Source organism: Phycodurus eques, chromosome 5 (assembly GCF_024500275.1).
Source record: "Phycodurus eques isolate BA_2022a chromosome 5, UOR_Pequ_1.1, whole genome shotgun sequence".
Classification (NCBI taxonomy): Eukaryota; Metazoa; Chordata; class Actinopteri; order Syngnathiformes; family Syngnathidae; genus Phycodurus; species Phycodurus eques.
In genome coordinates this window covers 17,642,674-17,660,609 of record NC_084529.1, presented here as the reverse complement: position 1 = coordinate 17,660,609, position 17,936 = coordinate 17,642,674, and the positions used below count along the sequence as shown (strand labels likewise).

The window sequence follows — 17,936 nt, the reverse complement described above, 5'->3', positions numbered from 1 at the left end:
CTCGAAAGTCAACCATCACTGCAGTAGAAAATACAGAAGCGCTGCTATAGATAAAATAACTCACCCGTATCGGATTTAACACTAGAAAGATTTTACAAAAATAGCTCAAGGAAAGCAATATCTTTCCCACACAAGTTTAGAATAGCAGGGAACAAGAAAAACATTCAAATAAACTGAATCTGAATTACACAAGTTTAAAAAGATAACAGGGAAAAAGAATTGAAAAGTACTTATGTACACACACAAAACGAGGTAAAGATAAACCGGAATATGAACGGTATAAGCAGTCTAGATGATGATGAACAAAGCGAATGAGGCAAGTAGCGGTGAGAGACCCATGCTCGAGAACAGGGCCTCATTGTAGTTATGATTTCCCTCAGAGGGCCGTTAGAACAGTGAAACCATATAAATGTTTAATCATCACCAAAACATATTATTACCATTACACAACAAATTGAGGGATAACTTGTTTTGAAATCAGAAGACAAGGATAAGAGTTTGTGCAAGTATTGTTTAAGTTACTATTGAAGAACGGTTTGGTCAAAGAAAAATGCAATATCTCCACATTATTGTTCATGATTATGGCAATTTGTAGATAGAACTTTGTGTCATCTGCATAGCTAAGACTGTCAACATTAGGATTCTGAAGAATTTGACCCAAGGCTGGACAGGAGGGTTCCTGGAACAGACCCTTGAGGGACCCCATATGTCATTGCCATTTGATGAGATACAAAACTTCCAATGGTTACAAAATAACTCCTTTCCTCCAGGTAGGACCTGAACTTGTTATTTTTGTTGTTGTTGCAAATATTCACTCATTTTGAATCTAAGGTTTAGGGTTCCCCAGTATACCAAATGGTAATCGTTGTCTTTGATATTACAATGGCAATCCCATTTTATGGTTCACCTGCCGACTTAACCAGAGGAAGTATTGTCCTGTAAACAGCGGGGGAGACCCGCTGGATAAACAAACGGTCCCGAGAATGCAATTGTCCTCTTTGAAGTGCAAAGTTTGAAGAGAACATAGTTGAAGCAATTACTCTTACATGCATTATGCTGTACTGTGAAAGTATCTGAATCAGATACTGTTAAAAATACACCACACCACGCTGTCGTAACACGTGTACAATGTTGCATTGTTGGGTCTTTTTTTGCACTCCCTTAGGATCACACAGCCGTCTCTACACTTTCGCACATCCTCATCAGCTACAATCAGTGCCTCTAGCATCCTGCATGGCCTCAAGTTGCACTGTGCCGGCCCTGCCTTTGCCTTCAATGCAATTTAAGATGCCAAAGCCCAACTTCACTCTCATGCCCATTGTGTTCTGACCGACACCCTGGGGGCCAACAAAGCATACTCCCCGTTCAGCTAAATCACCTGTACAGTCCATCCCTTGCAAACGTTTACTATTTGTTTAAGTGCAACTTTGTGAAGAGAGCCTGAGAGTCTGTTTTATTTATAATAACACATTTGATTGATTGTTCTATGTTTTCAGTGCCAACATTTCATATTCTTGAGATTTTAAAGTTAAATTGCTCTTAAATTTTTTTTTTTATTTACTCGACTTATTGTGCTCTAGTATCATTATATCAAACAACAATATCAACAATACTGTCGTTTATCGTGATAGTTTCTGGGAAAATATATCGTTCTAAAACTGTGTTATTGTGACAGGCCTTAGGTGAGTGGCCTGATAGGCTCATCATATTTTAGATGCGGCTGATAAGATGAAAAGAATGATTGACTATGTCAAGTAGGTTGCCAAGCCACGTAAAGCGATGGAGTGGAAGATAGTGATTGGCTTATGTGGCTGGGTGCATGTCAGTGAGCTCAGCCCCAGTTCGATTCCTGCTTCAACCGCCAGAGGTAGCCAAACCAAATTTAGGTCGTGATTATGAGTTGCCAGTTCAAGCAAACGTCTGCTTAACCACTAGAGGTCGCCAAAACCTATGTTCAGGCCGTGATTAAGAGTCGCCAGTTCAAACATACGATATCTCAATATCCTTGTACTACCAATATCCAATCACAAAAAACATACACATATTAGTGTCAACAACTTTGAAATCTAATTTGATTGATATTATTTCCTTCATATACTTTTGATGTATATGTTCTCTTTAATGTTCTCCTATACAAGATCGTTGATACTGAGTACATCAAGACTAGAAAGGCTGTATTACCTTCTTCTTAATTTTGTATTACTATTAGACAAATGCTTTGAAACGGCTTTTGTGCAAAGACTGTAACCTGTGTAGAATTGTCACTCTCAGACAAAGCAGCACAAGATGTACTACAAAGACAAAGAACGAATCTGTTGAATGCATGAGAGATTTGTATTCACATGAATGTATAATACATTTATTTGACATATGACATATACCCATTTATTGCATATTGCTTTAAGATTAACATGATGTTATGGAATGTATTGTTTGAGTTCAAGACATATGAAAATGTGCTTGTAAACTGAATGTATTCGTTGGAACCCTATTTGAGTGAGCAGATAAAGGTTACTATAGGCCACGCTGAAAAAGGGGAAGTCCAAGGTTGCAACAGGGCAAGTTGCCTCGTAACACGAAATGTCGTAACACAGAACATTCCAGAAAGGGTGGGGGTGGGGGGGGGGGGGGAGCTGGGGTCAGCCCAACCGAGGTTATAAAAAGCCTTACACACAAACGGACGGGGCTCGCTTATCCATCAAGGGTTAGGGAGACGCACGTTCTTCTCTCTCGCAATGACGAGGACAGGCTGACAGGAGGAATTCATCAGGCTGCTTGGATGGCTTTTCTATTCTTTGCGATTTTCCTCCTTAATTGGGTAAGACTAAAAGAACATTATAATAAGGTAATTATCAGGACCGCCATCGACATTGCGCGAATAGGGAGAAGGGCTAGTCAGCTGTTCAGAGATTCTTATTTTCCAAAATACCTTATTATTAATTTGGCTTAGGGCTCGGTAGGACTTGATCACCCCTTAACGCTCACTCAAAAAGGATATACTTGTTTTATGATTTTATATTTGTAACTATTTCCATTTCTTTTCATTTTTGTGATTATTATTATTATCTACTCTATTACATACCCTTGCTGTCATATTACTATTATGTCTTTTAATAATTGTTAAATATATTGTAGAAGTTCTCATTTATTTGCTTAGCTTGCATTAGTACGATGGACGATTTTGATAAACGAAGATGTCTCGCCTTCAAGAAGATGACTCAGCAGGAATCATCAGAGAGAAGGACGTGGCCGGGACGTGTTGGTGCCATGTTTTCACCTTGAAACCCTCCCCTTAGTACGTTATGTCTTGTAAACTTAGAAACCTCCCTATTTTCAAATAAATGCAGGAGCGACGGGAGAGATTGTTTAGAGCGTGTTGAGAGGCTGTAATCTGAACAATCTCCCATGCGCCCTCCTCATGAGAAAAAGAAACCAGCGTCTTCATTCCTTTTGTGTCTATTTTCTATAATGTTGGGTAAGATAAATCCAACATTAAATTGGTCCTTCGAGCCGGATGTCAACACACCCGAGGATTCCAGTTGTGGAGCCGACATCCAGTTAAGAGACCGTGGCCACGGCAATTGAGACCCTTTCCGGGGACTGGTCTTCGTTCTCCTCCACTGGGATCTGAAGGTTGACAACAATCCACAGGATTTTTTTCGGAAAAAGGACGGCGGACTCCGACAAATTCTGGGAGGACGGCGGAGTCCTGTACGTACTTAAATTCCGTGTTTAATAAACCCTGTGAATAACTAGTCAATGGCGGGTAAAATAAAGAAAGTAGGAAAGTTTCGTGGCGTCGTAGTTAAATTCCGTATAGGACGGCGGAGTCCTCTGACGAGCCAGTGTGAATGCAAACTGTTTGAATGAGAGTGTAAATGGGAAACGGGAAACCACTAGGTTTTTCATTCCATACCAAAACAGTGGGAAAGTAAACGGTGGACTTTTGTGGATGCAAAGGCAAGAATTCTCCACTCGAAAGAGTTGAAGTGAGAATTACCACAGAAAGTAAATTTGAATCACCGTCCTACTGAAAAGAAACAGTGTTCTAGACTACCCTAGGTAGTATTACACTGAACCAAATTCTTTCAAATGGGGAAAGGAAGTAGTAAAATAAAAAACAGGGATACACTGCAGTGTAAAGGTTGGAAGTTCATTAAATTAACTTTAAAAAAAAAAAAAAAGGAAAAAAAAACAGGATCCTGATCAAATATTATATTTAGAGACAGGGATAACTGAACACGGCTTTAATGGTTGGTTAAATACACAAAAAATAGCCGCGTTGCAGGAATCAAATTATATAAAATAAAAAAGAATACGGACAAACTACGGCATGACTAAGCCAGCCTGCTTCCCAACTCAACAAATCCTCTTGTGTAACCAGGATATGAAAACAAGATACGACATGCGACACCTGATAAAATGACTGTAGATTATCTGTACTCAGACAATGAAGCAAAAGTCGCGGCAGGAATTATTTTACCAGACCAATTAAAGGAACTGTATAAAAATACAAGTGTCCCACATATTTAATTGTACAAAGATTATGAGTCACGGTGGAAACATATGGGAACATGAGTAAAACAAGGACAGGAGAGAGATGATTGGCAGCAAATAGAAAACAAACTGGAATACAGTGCATCAACTGGTCTAATTAGGAAGGCGATGTTTTGGACAACACAGGGTGATGAAGGGAAACACCTGCATCCTGTTTGATTAGACCAAATGATCCTCACTGAAATTGATGAAGAAATATTTAAAAAAAAAAAAAAGTTCCCTAAAAATTATGGTCCACAGGACCATTTGATGTAGGCCTTATTAAAGGGGCTTTACCAGTACAAATTAGACCCAAAACAGAATATAGACCAGGGATTCGTCAATATCCATTAAAACCAGATGCACATGAAGGAATCAAACCGGTAATTGAAGCACTAATTAAGGCAGGAGTTATAGTGGAGTGTCCAGAATCACCATGTGACACACCCATTTTTCCCGTAAAAAAGGCCCCACCTTCAGCGGGTTGGAGACTTACAGGCAGTAAATACTGCAGTAATACAGAGAGCAGCATGCGTACCAGATCCACACACATTGTTCAATTCATTAAGACCAGACGCTACTGTGTTTACAGTAGTGGACATAAGTAATGCATTCTTTTCTGTACCAATAGAAAAGAACAGTCAATTTTGGTTCTCATTTACATTTGAGGGCAAAAAAAATATACATTGACTAGATTACCGCAAGGTTACTGTGAAAGTCCAACCGTTTATTCACAAGTTATGACAACACGCATGTCTTCTGGCAACTCCAGATGGAGAGACATGCAAAGATTCATTAGCCTTACTGCATCATCTAGCAGAAGAGGGACATAAAGTTAACAAAAATAAATTGCAATTGTGTAAAAGGCAAGTCAAATATCTAGGCCATAATTTAAGTGTAGGAGGAAGGAATAATCATTTTCAGGTCTGACAAATTATTGGAGAGCATGGATTCCAAACTATGCAGAAATTGTTGCACCATTGTCAAAATTCATGCATGAAGACAACCTTAAAATGACATCACCTGTTTAATGGAATACAGAGGCAGAAAAGGCCTTCCGTCACATTCAACAACACTTGGTGTCCAGTGCTGCGCGAGGCCTTCCAAATGTAACGATAAAACATTCATTCAAATGGTAGATTGTAAAAGCTATTACATGACCTCCGTACCTACACAACAATACGGTGATAAGCTAAGACCAAGGGCTTGTTTTTCGACTAAATTGGACAGCGTGACGTGTGCATTACCGCATTGTGTCAGAACAGTTGTGGCAGCTTCGACGGCAGTAGAAGAGCAGTTCCACAATTGTGTTATTTCATCCATTAACTCTTAAGGTCCTACATACACTGTCTGCTCTCCTATTGCAAACGAATATGGCGTTTTTATCAGCTGCAAGACATTTATCTTGCATGGCCATCTTGCTGTGTCGCAACCACATTTGACTGTTGAGCGATGCACAACCTTAAATCCAGCCACACTAATACCCTTGCCTGATGAAGGCACGCAGCATGATTGTCAGGAATTGGCTGAACAAACTGCTGAATTAGTAGCATTAACCGAGGCATGCAAACTAATGAGAAATAAAGATGGTACAATCTATACTGGTAGCCAATATGAGTATTCCACAACAAGAATGCAATTATTGGGAAAAACAAAGTGCAAAACTACAAAATGAAATTTACATTAGCACAGAAAAAAAAAAAAAACAACACTCGCAAATACTCACTTCTTTCCTGAGTCCAGCCTCCACTACTCTTTCCCATAACTTCATTGTGTGGCTCATCAACTTTATTCCTCTATAGTTCCCACAGCTCTTCAGATCACCCTTGTTCTTAAAAATGGGCACCAGCTCACTTTTCCTCCATTCCTCAGGCATCTTCTCACCCGCTACAATTCTGTTAAACAAGCTGTATTTCCATTTTTCATCCCCTTTAGTGCCTTTCTAACTTCTCCCTTACTAGTCTTCCAAGTCTCCTTCTCCCCTATCCTGCCAGAAGATACACCAAGTACTCTCCTGCCTGTCTCTCTGATCACCTTGGCTGCAGTGGTCCAGTCTTCTGAAAGCTCCTCCGGTCCACCGAGAACCTGTCTCACCTCTTCCCGGAAAGCCGCACAACACTCTTCTTTTCTCAAATTCCACCACATGGTTCTCTGCTCTGCCTTTGTCTTCATAATCTTCCTCCCCACCACCAGTCATTTTTGGAACTCCTAATATCACCAGTTCTCTTATTTAAAATGTGAATTTCATGTAGAGTTTACATAATTACTTTATTGATGAAAATGTGTTGTTATCTAAAGAACAGTTCATACATAAATGTTAAAAAGAAAAACCAAACATATTTTCCAATTGGCATTGAAGTTTTATTGGGTGATTGGCATTCCAGACCAAGCACAGTTTCAAGTTGTTGATCAGGTATAGGCATTTTGTTAAAAATTCATATTTTTATTATATAGAATATTTAAGCGCCAAAACACAGGCAGCTATTTTATTATATTATTATTTTTAATGTGAACCTGTTGGACGCGATGCCCTCGACAATTTGGGCACGCCTAGCTTTTGTGCTGGTGCACTGAAGTAAAAACGTACAGCCAGTGCAAGAAGTTAGTCTAGCGTCCTAATGGACCTTTTTACATTTTTGTTAAATATGTGTTTTTTCCCCGATTCCGTGGCCCTCCCATAAACTTGTCACGTACCCAATCCAGTTGTTTCCAAATCAAAGAAAATCGGCAAAAAAACAGGTTGTAAAAGAACAACAGTCATGTCATCATGCAAAAAATAAGTAAAAATAATTTACTCACCGTGAAGAAAAATGCGTCTCTGTGGTACAGAAGCGAATTGCATTCACTTGGATTGAAAAAAAAAAACTCCTGTTTTTCTGAATAATGTTTTTGAGGGCTTTGTTTTTTTGACAATTCTTTTCTGTTTTTATGAGTATTTCTTTCTGTTTTTCTGACTATTTTTCTCAGTTTTCTGTCTATTTCCCCCCCCGTTTTTCTGAGTAATTTCTTCCCCGTTTTTCTGAGTAATCTACCCCCCCGCCTGTTTTTTTGACAATTTTTTGGTAATAATAATTACTAATAATTTAATTTAACTAATAATAATTTTTTGGTACTAATAACAATACCATCTATGTGACTCAAAGACAGGAGTATATCCCAGTGTCTTAAACCCATATCAAAATAAGACTTGATCACACTAAATAAGCCAGTCATGTTGCTTACTACGTAGTACGCAAAGAGTCACTTGCAGTTCACAGGTTCTCGCGTGAGTTTGATGTGTCCCGATAACTCAGAAAAAAGATTTGTCAGAAAAACTGAAAATAAATAGTCAGACAAACAGGGGAGGACATTAGCCAGAAAAACTGAGAAAAATAATTAGTCAGAAAAACTGACAAAAATACCCAGAAAAACAGAACAAAATATTCAAAAAATCAAAGCCCTCAACAAAATGACTCAGAAAAACAGGAGTTTTTTTTCCCCAAGTGAATGCAATAAGCTTCCGTAATCATTGGTTACCTTTACAAACAATGTTTATTTTATATTTTCATATTATTCATATTCTATATCTTGCGTTGAATAATTTTCATTAACATATTTAGATTATTTTGTACCATCTTCAAATGTAGAAATTCAATTGTATTTTACTATTTTTATTTATGATTTTGAATTATTGTATCATTATTGATTACATTTCCATAGATTTTCTAAACAATGATCCATCTCTTTTTACTATTATATCATTAAAATGTATTTATATGATGAAGTATATTATTCGTTACATATACTGTCTATTACTATTTTTTAACGATATGATGCAGAAGTGTTGATAGCACTACAGGAGAGGGACGAAAGAACCCATCAAGTTTTTATATGAATTAACAGACTAGTGGTGAAAAAATATCCAATAAAAACAAGTTGTGTTATTTAAAAGAAATTTCCATAAATCAGCATTTTTTTTTTTGTAAACTAGCATGATGAACTTCCCCAATAAAGCATTTTATTTTTTTCTTACAACCATAGACATGTTTGTATCATTAAAATAACAATAATAATAATAAAAAAAAACAAAGTAACAGAAATTGCACCTTGTACATAACTGTGTCCAGAGTGGCGCAGACAAAAACAAATGTTTCATTTTTCTTTCCTGCCCTTGTAGCACTTGATCGTACACAGGATAATATATCCTTCATAACAAATCCTTTGAAACCAAATAAATCGCAGTATACGTGGACATAAATAAAACATACATACATACAGTACATACACTGTGTATAAAAGAGGAACAAAAAGGACCCGAGAAAGCTGAGCATGCCTTCCAGTGACACTTACATTCACTTTTTTCCCCACACATTATGCAATATGACATGAACAAATAAAATATAACAACAATAGTCACTTTTGTCCATTCAGCTAATTTTTTTGTGTGTAAACTGAGGAGAGAGAAAAACTGCGTAACACTGATTGTGTTGTACGGAAAGACAAATATTGCAGTTCTAGTTGTTGTGGTCGTTATACACAGCTACTGATGAGGCCTATAGAAGCCTTACTGCACGATACAAAGTAGTATTTGGATGCTACGTGTTTTGGTTTCTGCGTAATAAATGCTACGAGGGTCCGCAGACGAGTGGATGGAAGCGCTGTTGTTGAGTTTTAAAAAAAAAACGAAAACAAAGTAAAGGAGCAGGTTTTAGAAGTATTTGGACAATTGCCTTTATGCGCATGAAATAAAACAATCATGATATCAGCTTTAGTTGAAGAGCTTTCACGGAAATACGTCATTTCAGAATGACGAATGAATCAGTATCCAGGGCTTCGAAAGCATTTGGACAAATGACATTATGGTTATTAATACGTTATTATATTATACGGAGGTTTACTACTGTACAAGGAGACGGTCTCAGCTCCTCTGTAAGTTGCAGTAATATTGTCATTTTCTTCACAGAGGATAACGAATATATGCGTGTGAGTATTATATTATCCGTCTACGTGTTGCTGCACTTTTTTTGTTTAATTATCCGTTGCTTATGGCGTAATAACACCACCGCATAGATGGTATTTGTTAGCTAGTCTATGGCGTTTTACATTGTATGTCAGCATCAAAACTAAAGCCAGAAAAAGCTGTGCGGTTTGGTTAAATATGCAATGTGTAATTCCTTGTTTGACAGTAAACTTCAAGTGGGAGTGGCAATGAGCAGCTTGAAGCGATTCAACCGAACGACAGCAGGTATCTTGAAAAACTTGTAAGTTGAGTCACTCGTATCGCAAGGCACCGCTGTAGCTGTTTAGCTTCCCTGTGGAGAATTCTCATACTTTTTTTCTATGATGTAATTTTCCAAATACAGGTACTACATATAAAAATGTAGATCCTTCCTACTTTTTGGAGAAAGCGTTTCAATTAAAGCTGAAAGGCTACACTTCAATCAGATCTTTATGGAAGATATCATCATCCAAATACTTACGATGGACCGCCCGGTAAAATATATATATGTGTGTGTGTAGGTGTGTGCGCGTGTGTGTGAGCAGACACATCATACACCAAGTCAAGGGGGGGGGGGCGGAAGATGTAGCCTGTTAGTGTAAGTGTTGACCAAGAGAAACTTATCATCTCAATAATATAGCAATGACAGCACACATTGTTACAGCAATAATACAAACGAAGGAGAAAAATTCAAGTGGTGATGTCATAACACTGACGTTTACAAGAGTGCGCCGTCCAAGTGGCTCCGGAATGAATGGGTTGGAATCGGACACACCTGACCTCCTCTCTATGTACATGTCGTTCCTATGGGACATCGCCATGATCATCCGTCTTCACTGCCGCTTGTTTGCATTCCAGCCGATCCCAGCTGACACCCGCCAGTCACACCTACGGACAATTTAAAGAGTCTCCAATAAACCTCCTGTGCATGTTTTTTGGAATGTGGAAGGAAGCCGGCGTACCCGGAGAAAACCCACACAAGCACGTGAAGGACACACCGGAAAGGTGGAGCAGCTATCGAACCCCGAACTTCGGAAATGTGAGGCAGACGTGCTAACCACTCATTCGACGTGCCACCTTAAACATAATAGACCTTTTTGCCGTGATGTCACACATACTTCCGGGTCGCAAAAGTTCAAGCATTCTCATGGTCAACAAAATCTTCCATTTAAATTTGATCGTTTCAGAAAACAGGGTCAATGGCGAGAATGCTGACTTTGACCTTCTTATCGACCACTGCAGTATACGATGTTACATTTAATAGGTCTGCAACTAATGATTATTTTAATAATCGATTAATCTGTCAATCCATCCATCCATTTTCTGAGCCGCTTCTCCTCACTAGGGTCACGGGCGTGCTGGAGCCTATCCCAGCTGTCATCGGGCAAGGAGGCGGGGTACACCCTGAACTGGTTGCCAGCCAATCGCAGGGCACATACAAACAAACAACCATTCTGGCCGGAGAAAACCCACGCAGGCACGGGGAGAACATGCAAACTCCACACAGGCGGGGCCGGGGATTGAACCCGGGTCCTCAGAACTGTGAGGCTGACGCTCTAACCAGTCGGCCACCGTCCCGCCTAATCTGTCAATTATTTTTTTAATTAATCGGATAAAAAAAAAAAAAAAAATCTCTTTTTTTCTTAATGGACATGATTTGAAATTGACAGAACAGAAAATGCACAAACATAAATTGATTATGATTCAGTTACTGCTTAGTCTGTACCATCCATCAGAAAATAGGCTAAAATGAATCCCTTAAACGATTATTATCAAAATAGTTGACTAATTTGAGAATCGATTCGATGTCGATTGATCGATAAATTGCTGTACACCTCTAATTCAGTATAATTATTCCCAAAGTGGATGGAACGCCGGCTATAATTCACATTTCAACAGCTAAACGTGAGACGTGGTGTAAATTCAGACGTAGTTGACATGATTATTAACAGACATTTCTGTTTCTGGGATTAAAGGCACAGACGTGCTTTTTTGTTTCTGAATTGAAGAGGGCGCTATAGAGCTGCCGTTAGCTAGCAGGCTAGCCTTTACGTTTTCATAAATTGCTCAAAGAAACCCAAACAAACATAAAATGTCGTCCACTAATCTGATGATGGGGGTTTGGTTCTCAGTCTGTCCCTGCAGTAGTGGCTCCTCCACTACTGGACAGTCTTGCAATCTTCTCTGTCCAAGTATTTACGACATCTGCTCCAATTATACACCAAAATCCTTTTGGATTTTTTTTTTTAAGGAAATAAAAACCTAGTATCTTTTGGCGCAACCGCAAACACGTTTTTGTCATTATTTCGGCTCAGGTCAGCGGGAGTCACTCACTTTTCTGCGACCCAGAAGTCCCCCTTGCAACTTTTGTTAACAAACATTATGCTAAAGGTCTATTATAATAATAACAATCATCACACGCTCACATACAGCTGTGAAGTGTCCTCCCGCGCTCTCTTTACAGGAAGTCAGATGGACGATCATGCAGCATTTCGGCTGGTGTGTAAACGTGACAAGCGGGCTTAGCTTAGTTTAGCATAGCATAGCTGAGCAGTTCAGTCGTTATGGCTACAAGCTGAAGAAGTAAGATGGCCCACCAAGGTTCAGTCACACTTCCTTCTCCTGAATCTTCTTATGCGCTCTGGCTCAGTGCTCGCCACTATCACGTTCCCGACGGCGTCCCTGCTCTGCTGAGGAGGGGCGCGCGGGGGCGACCCCCGTAACCAGCCTCAGCCAAACCTGAAAATGCAGGCCCCGCGTACTCGGAACACGGCCACGTCCCGCCGGCATCACACCATGAACTCGTTGCTACCGTACAGAACCAGCTGCTGTGGCGCCGAGTCGAACTCGGGCTCCCTGCGGTGTCCGCCCGAGGGTTCCCGCGGTGAGCTGCGGCTCAGTCGAAGCCTGTGGCCGCGGCTCTTCCCGGGCCGCCGCTCGGACTCCGATGCATCGCCCGCTGCCGCCGCCTCCGCCTCCAGGCTATAGGAGGCCAGCAGGGGCCCCGACGACGACGAGCGGAAGCGGTAGTGAGGGGACGGCGAGGTGGACGCCGGTTGGTGAGAGCAGACGGAGGAGACGGTGGAGGCCGAGTCGGCAGAGTCCACCGAGTCAGGATGGCGGTGCAGAGGTCGCCTGCACTTCGACTCCCATTTTCTGGAGCCACAAGCACCGGACTCTGCGGACGACACAACAGTTTATAACGCTTAATGCTGAAAAAGTTGTCGTTCTCTCTGAATTTACGGTTCGGTACTTTTACAGCCTTTTTTGTCAATCAATACTCACTGTGTGTCGTGTAAACCCATTGTGGAATGTTTTTGGCCATGGCAAGCATCGGCGCTTGTTGTATCTCCGGCAGCATGTTTACATCACCTTTTTATTAAGCGGAGAATATCAGTGCTATTCGACTTTCGACGCTTGTCTCCTAATCTACAACAAAAATTGGTTGACGCAAAAATGCCTGTGTCAAGGCACTAAAAAAAATAAAATAAAAAAAAACATTTACGCCGCCTGGAAGTATTTGACCACTGTCCATGTTTACTGCACACGTTTGTTGCAGACAGACGTACTGTTGGACAAGTGAAAACATGATTTTTAAGACATTATTAGGTGTGTAATGTACATATAACATGATGCATGAGTGAGCTGAAAGGTAGTTAGAGTTTTTTTTTCTTTACCTAAAATGGTCATCGCTAGCGCGCTAATGCTAATCACAAATGCTAACCGTTTAGCAAATGTCTCAAATTCTGTACAGTTTATACTTATATAAATACTTAGTACTAAGTTGGAGTTGAAGGAGAGAAGTCCAGCCCTCAGAAATTAGAATAGAATGCATGTTAGTATTTTACTCGAGTCCTCAACAAAATATCTATAAGTTAATTGACTCTAAAAAGATTCAATAGTGACAGCCCTAATTATTATGATTTCAATTATTGTCTTATGTTTTATGTATAGCACCATCGTTGTTGCTAAAGTGCTATATAAATAAAGTTGAGTTGAGTCTGCTTACCGATTGGCTATGTGGTGCGGTCTATTGCGGTTGCTTCAGTGGCGCACCGTGGGTTGCTGCTTGTGTGCATGTGTGTGAGAGAGAGAGAGAGAGGGGGGGGGAGTAAGGGGGAGAGAGGGAGTGAAAAGGGACAGAGTAAGAGACAGAGGGACAAATACAGAAATGGAAAGAGAAAGGGAGAGCGTGAGGAAGTGAGAGATTAAGAGGGAAAACGAAAAACAAAGGGGAGAGTGAGAGTGTGAGAAAGAGACAGAGAGATGAAGCGTCCAATCAATCAGCCAGCGCCAATATCATCCATATTTTTATTTTCATGGTATTTGCTTTGATATGCTGTGAAATGTGTGTATCGTGTACAGCTCGTTATCAAAATGCAATAACTTAGCATAGCTCTTTCTAACTGTCCAATGAGATTGCTCTGATGTCATCCCTATTATTGCTCACAGGAATCTAGGGGGCAGATTCGCATCCGTATCTCTTGCTTTCGTGACACGCGACTCATATAATCCCTGTTTCTCTTGTCCTGATTACTACCATTACTTGCTTAGTTTATTAGTTTCTAACCAGGTTATTTGATTTTGGTTTGCTTCTTACCGGGGGTCTCCGTGGCTGGACCTTCTGTTTCCATGGTGATGTTCTCAGAGCTGTCCGCCGTGCCGATGGATGCTTCCGATTCAGGAGTCTCGTCGTCGGATGCACGCGGTTCCAAGATCAACATCTCGTATGTTAGCTCCTCCCTGCAAACGTACCATAAGATTCATTCTTAAGCTTAATAACTGCCTGATTACAATGAAAAGGATACCGTATGTCGTTTTTGGTTAATCCTAAAAACTAACTCACATGCAAACTAACTACAAAACTGACATAATAAGCAGTTGTATGGGGTTGGTATAATTCTGCTAACAAATCAATAAAACGCTAACTCGCTCACAAGTTAACTAACCCCAACAAACTACTAAGAAACTAACTAACTGGGATTGGGACCAAAGTTTTTATATGTTTTGTATGATTTGGCTAACTAACTGCAATCACAGCAAAACCTAGTAGTGTCTTTTTTTGCGATACGATTAATTAAAGAACAAAGGAACAAACGGACTAAACAACCAACTAACTGACTGACGGCGATCAAAACACAGACATAATCTTTTGTAGTGTTTGCTAACTGAGTAACTGTAACTATAACAATAACACCCAGAAGTACGTGTGCAATTCTGCTAAATAACTACTTACTGACTAACCAACAAACCTGGAACAGAACAAAGACAGTAGTTCATGCGTGATCAGGCTAACTAACTAACTGCGATCAAAACAAAAGCTAGTAGTGTCATTTTTGTGTAATCCTGCTAACCAAACCACTAACTAACCAACATGGTAATCAGAAAGATAACACCTTTTGTAGTTTTTTTCATGATCAGGCCAACCAGGTAGACAGACACGATCAAAACAAAACCTAGATTGTCGATTTTGTGTAATCCTGCTAACCAACCTACGAACTAACAAACAAACCCGTATATTCCGTGAGCTGACTAACTAACTAAGTAACTAACAAACATACTTTTCTTTCTGCAGACTCTCGATCTGCTCGGTGAGGATCTGCTCCTCTTGCTGCATGGCAAGCTGCTGCTGCTCGCTCAGAGCGGCCTCAGCGGGTTCCTCGCCTCCCGCGCTCTCGCCGTCCGCCACCGGGGGCGCCTTGGGGCTGTGCGACGGCGACTCCAAGTGGGCACCGCTTTGCCAAACACGGCTTTTGCTCTGAAAGTTTGCACACGGACAAAAAACGAAAGGAGCGCTTCTTAATACAGAAGGAAAGCGTCTTGCTGTATGTTGTATTTATAATATAGAGTGATGGAGAAACACACGGGATACTTTCCAAAGATACACTTTGGATGTTCACAACGTACAGATGTACTAATCACAACAACATTGCTAACAAACTGGGAGGGGTGCTAGTAAAAGACTCACACACACTCATAGAAAGGCATTACCTTCAGTCTGCTTGAGTGATACTGCGTGTTAGCCAGTTAGTGGAAACAGAAATGTGTCAGTGTGGCTATAAAATTTTATTATTTCTTTCTCTGAACATTATGAAATATTTTTTGAAAGACACAACACAATACCATCGACATTGGCTCTTGTCTACTAGCTCCTATTGCTAATAAAGGGAATGAATGTTAAGGCTAGCTGAGCAACAAAAGTACAAAGGAGTTTAGCTACGTAATAGGAAAAACTAGTACAGTATTACCTTGACATATAAGTGCCCCAACTTGGAAGTTCTTCAAGAACTAACTAAGTAACTAACAAACATACTTTTCTTTCTGCAGACTCTCGATCTGCTCGGTGAGGATCTGCTCCTCTTGCTGCATGGCAAGCTGCTGCTGCTCGCTCAGAGCGGCCTCAGCGGTTCTTCAAGAACTTCCAAGTTGCTCAGTCGATTTTTTTGTTTTATGTTGTGAAATAAATGCTCCTGCACAAGATTTTTCTCATGTAAAACCTTGGCTAGATCTGTGCCTTGCCACAATTCTGTCTCTGAGCTCTTCAGGCAGTTCCTTTGACCTCATGATTCTCATTTGCTCTGACATGCACTGTGAGCTGTAAGGTCTTATATAGACAGATGTGTGGCTTTCCTAATCAAGTCCAATCAGTATAATCAAACACAGCTGGACTCTAATGACGGTGTAGAACCATTTTATGGATGATCAGAAGAAATGGACAGCACCCAAGTTAAATATATGAGTGTCACAACAAAGGGTCTGAATACTTATGGCTGTGTCATATTTCAGTTTTTCCTTTTTAATAAATCAGCAAAAATATCAACAATTATGTTTTTCTTTCTGTCAATATGGGGTGCTGTGTGTACATTCATGAGGAAAAAAAAAAATAATGATTTTAACAAATAGATGCAATATAACAAAGAGTGAAATATTTAAGGGGGTCTGAAAACTTTCCGTACCCACTGTATATGCCTCAATTGAGTTTTTGCCCCCTGGACATAAGTGTGACGTCAAGGTGAAAAGGTCTATCGGTGTACCTAATATTGGTTATCCATTTAGGTGTTTTTGGGCTTACAAACAGGCAGACGGGACAAGTGTTGAGACAGGACGGGACAGACAATGGTGGTGGTGACAGGCAGGGCATGTGGAGGAAGGGGCATACATACCGGGGTGGCAGTGCGGGCTATGCTCATAAACCTAACAGCGATTAGTACAGGTTTCTGGAAGGAGGGGATTGGGTAGGAAGGGAGGACAAATTGGGGTTAAGGAGGGTTGAGGACTACAGCTACAGCCTCCTCAAGTGTATTCCCATTATTCAAATACAGCTCGCAAGTCATAATCCATTTCATATAGTTGAAGCTCCTGTCTCATGCAAATGAGCAACTGCTCAACCCGCCTCCTCCTACTGCCAAGTGTGCCAATGCGAGAACGGCTTTTCACTCGTGGAGGCAGCACTTCAATGATAACACTGAGAGTTTTGTTGTTTTTACTATTAACACTTTTAATGGAAGCTAAGAAAGCTAAAATACTTCTTTAAAAATAGCCTGTACAGTTAAAAAAAAGCTTGAGGATGTCGACAATGTGGCTCTGCAACAAAATATTTCATTTTCTGTTAATGCCTACGTAAAATTCCATTATTTTTCATTATTATTTTTTTGTTTAGATTTTAGAGGTTCCACTTCACATTGTGAGACTGTTTCAAAAATGATTTATTGATGTTGGATTTCATTTAAACCATCCAAAGTCATAAGAATGAAGGACTGTGCAGTATCTCACAAAAGTTGTCAAATGTTGTCACATTTCTGTGGGGCCAATTATGTATTACTCGTGCACTCACTGTAGTTGTCTCGCCATGCTGCACTATCTGCATATACTGGCCACTCATGCCAGAGTAGCATCTGCTCCATTTGCACACTGATTGAGGAGTATCTGTAACATTTGCACAACCAACATTGTCCCAGATGATCGCACTACTCGTCACTTTAAACCGCATACACTCCTTGAAGTCTCAGCGCCCTTTGCACAATGGTCATTGCACCGGACTATTGCAATATTAGTCGTTCGAACTGCTCTAAGTGCTAGAGGACTCTGCATCTTTTTGCACAATTGTTTTTTGTCAATGTCTTTATGTCCCCAAAGTGTTCTGTAAATTGACTGTCTGTTGTACTAGAGCGGCTCCAACTACCGGAGACAAATTCCTTGTGTGTTTTGGACATACTTGGCAAATAAAGATGATTCTGATTCTGATTCTGAAAAGTGAGCACAACCCTCACATTTTTGTACATCTTATATATTAATATTTTACAATATATATAGTTTGTCTTTTCATGGGACAGCACTGAAGAAATGACACTTGGCTATAGTGTAAAATAGTCAGTGCACAGTTTGTAAATCAGTATAAATTTACTGTCCTACTCCCCACACA

General features: G+C 40.2%; 1 protein-coding gene and 1 long non-coding RNA gene across 22 annotated transcripts in view; one reads left to right on the top strand and one right to left on the bottom strand.

Annotated features, from left to right (window-relative positions):
* Positions 1 to 2,664: 2,664 nt before the first annotated feature.
* On the top strand, positions 2,665 to 17,037 carry LOC133403182 (uncharacterized). 6 transcript variants are annotated; one of them, XR_009768623.1, is made up of 5 exons: positions 2,665 to 3,711; positions 9,702 to 10,553; positions 14,163 to 14,241; positions 15,090 to 15,239; positions 15,842 to 17,037. It is a non-coding gene; the product is annotated as an uncharacterized LOC133403182 (long non-coding RNA). The 6 variants fall into 6 exon arrangements; XR_009768621.1 differs by lacking the exons at positions 14,163 to 14,241; positions 15,090 to 15,239; positions 15,842 to 17,037 and adding exons at positions 10,702 to 10,778; positions 10,860 to 11,802 and having other exon boundaries at positions 2,665 to 2,818; positions 3,158 to 3,711; XR_009768626.1 differs by lacking the exons at positions 14,163 to 14,241; positions 15,090 to 15,239; positions 15,842 to 17,037 and adding exons at positions 10,702 to 10,778; positions 10,860 to 11,802 and having other exon boundaries at positions 9,702 to 9,760; positions 10,373 to 10,553.
* The window catches only part of LOC133403181 (unconventional myosin-IXAa-like), a 118,643-nt gene continuing 109,218 nt past the window's right edge, over positions 8,512 to 17,936 (bottom strand). For 10 of the 16 annotated variants that reach the window (XM_061677820.1, XM_061677824.1, XM_061677830.1 and 7 more), the window contains 4 exons: positions 16,678 to 16,731; positions 15,076 to 15,272; positions 14,115 to 14,257; positions 8,512 to 12,692 (listed from right to left, as the gene is read on the bottom strand). In XM_061677820.1, the coding sequence (XP_061533804.1) occupies positions 12,304 to 12,692; positions 14,115 to 14,257; positions 15,076 to 15,272; positions 16,678 to 16,731 (783 nt within the window). In that variant the 3' untranslated portion in view covers positions 8,512 to 12,303. Of the gene's footprint in view, positions 12,693 to 13,523; positions 13,580 to 14,114; positions 14,258 to 15,075; positions 15,273 to 15,505; positions 15,527 to 16,677; positions 16,732 to 17,936 lie in introns of all 16 variants that reach the window. The other 6 variants (XM_061677827.1, XM_061677829.1, XM_061677836.1 and 3 more) reach the window with 4 other exon arrangements.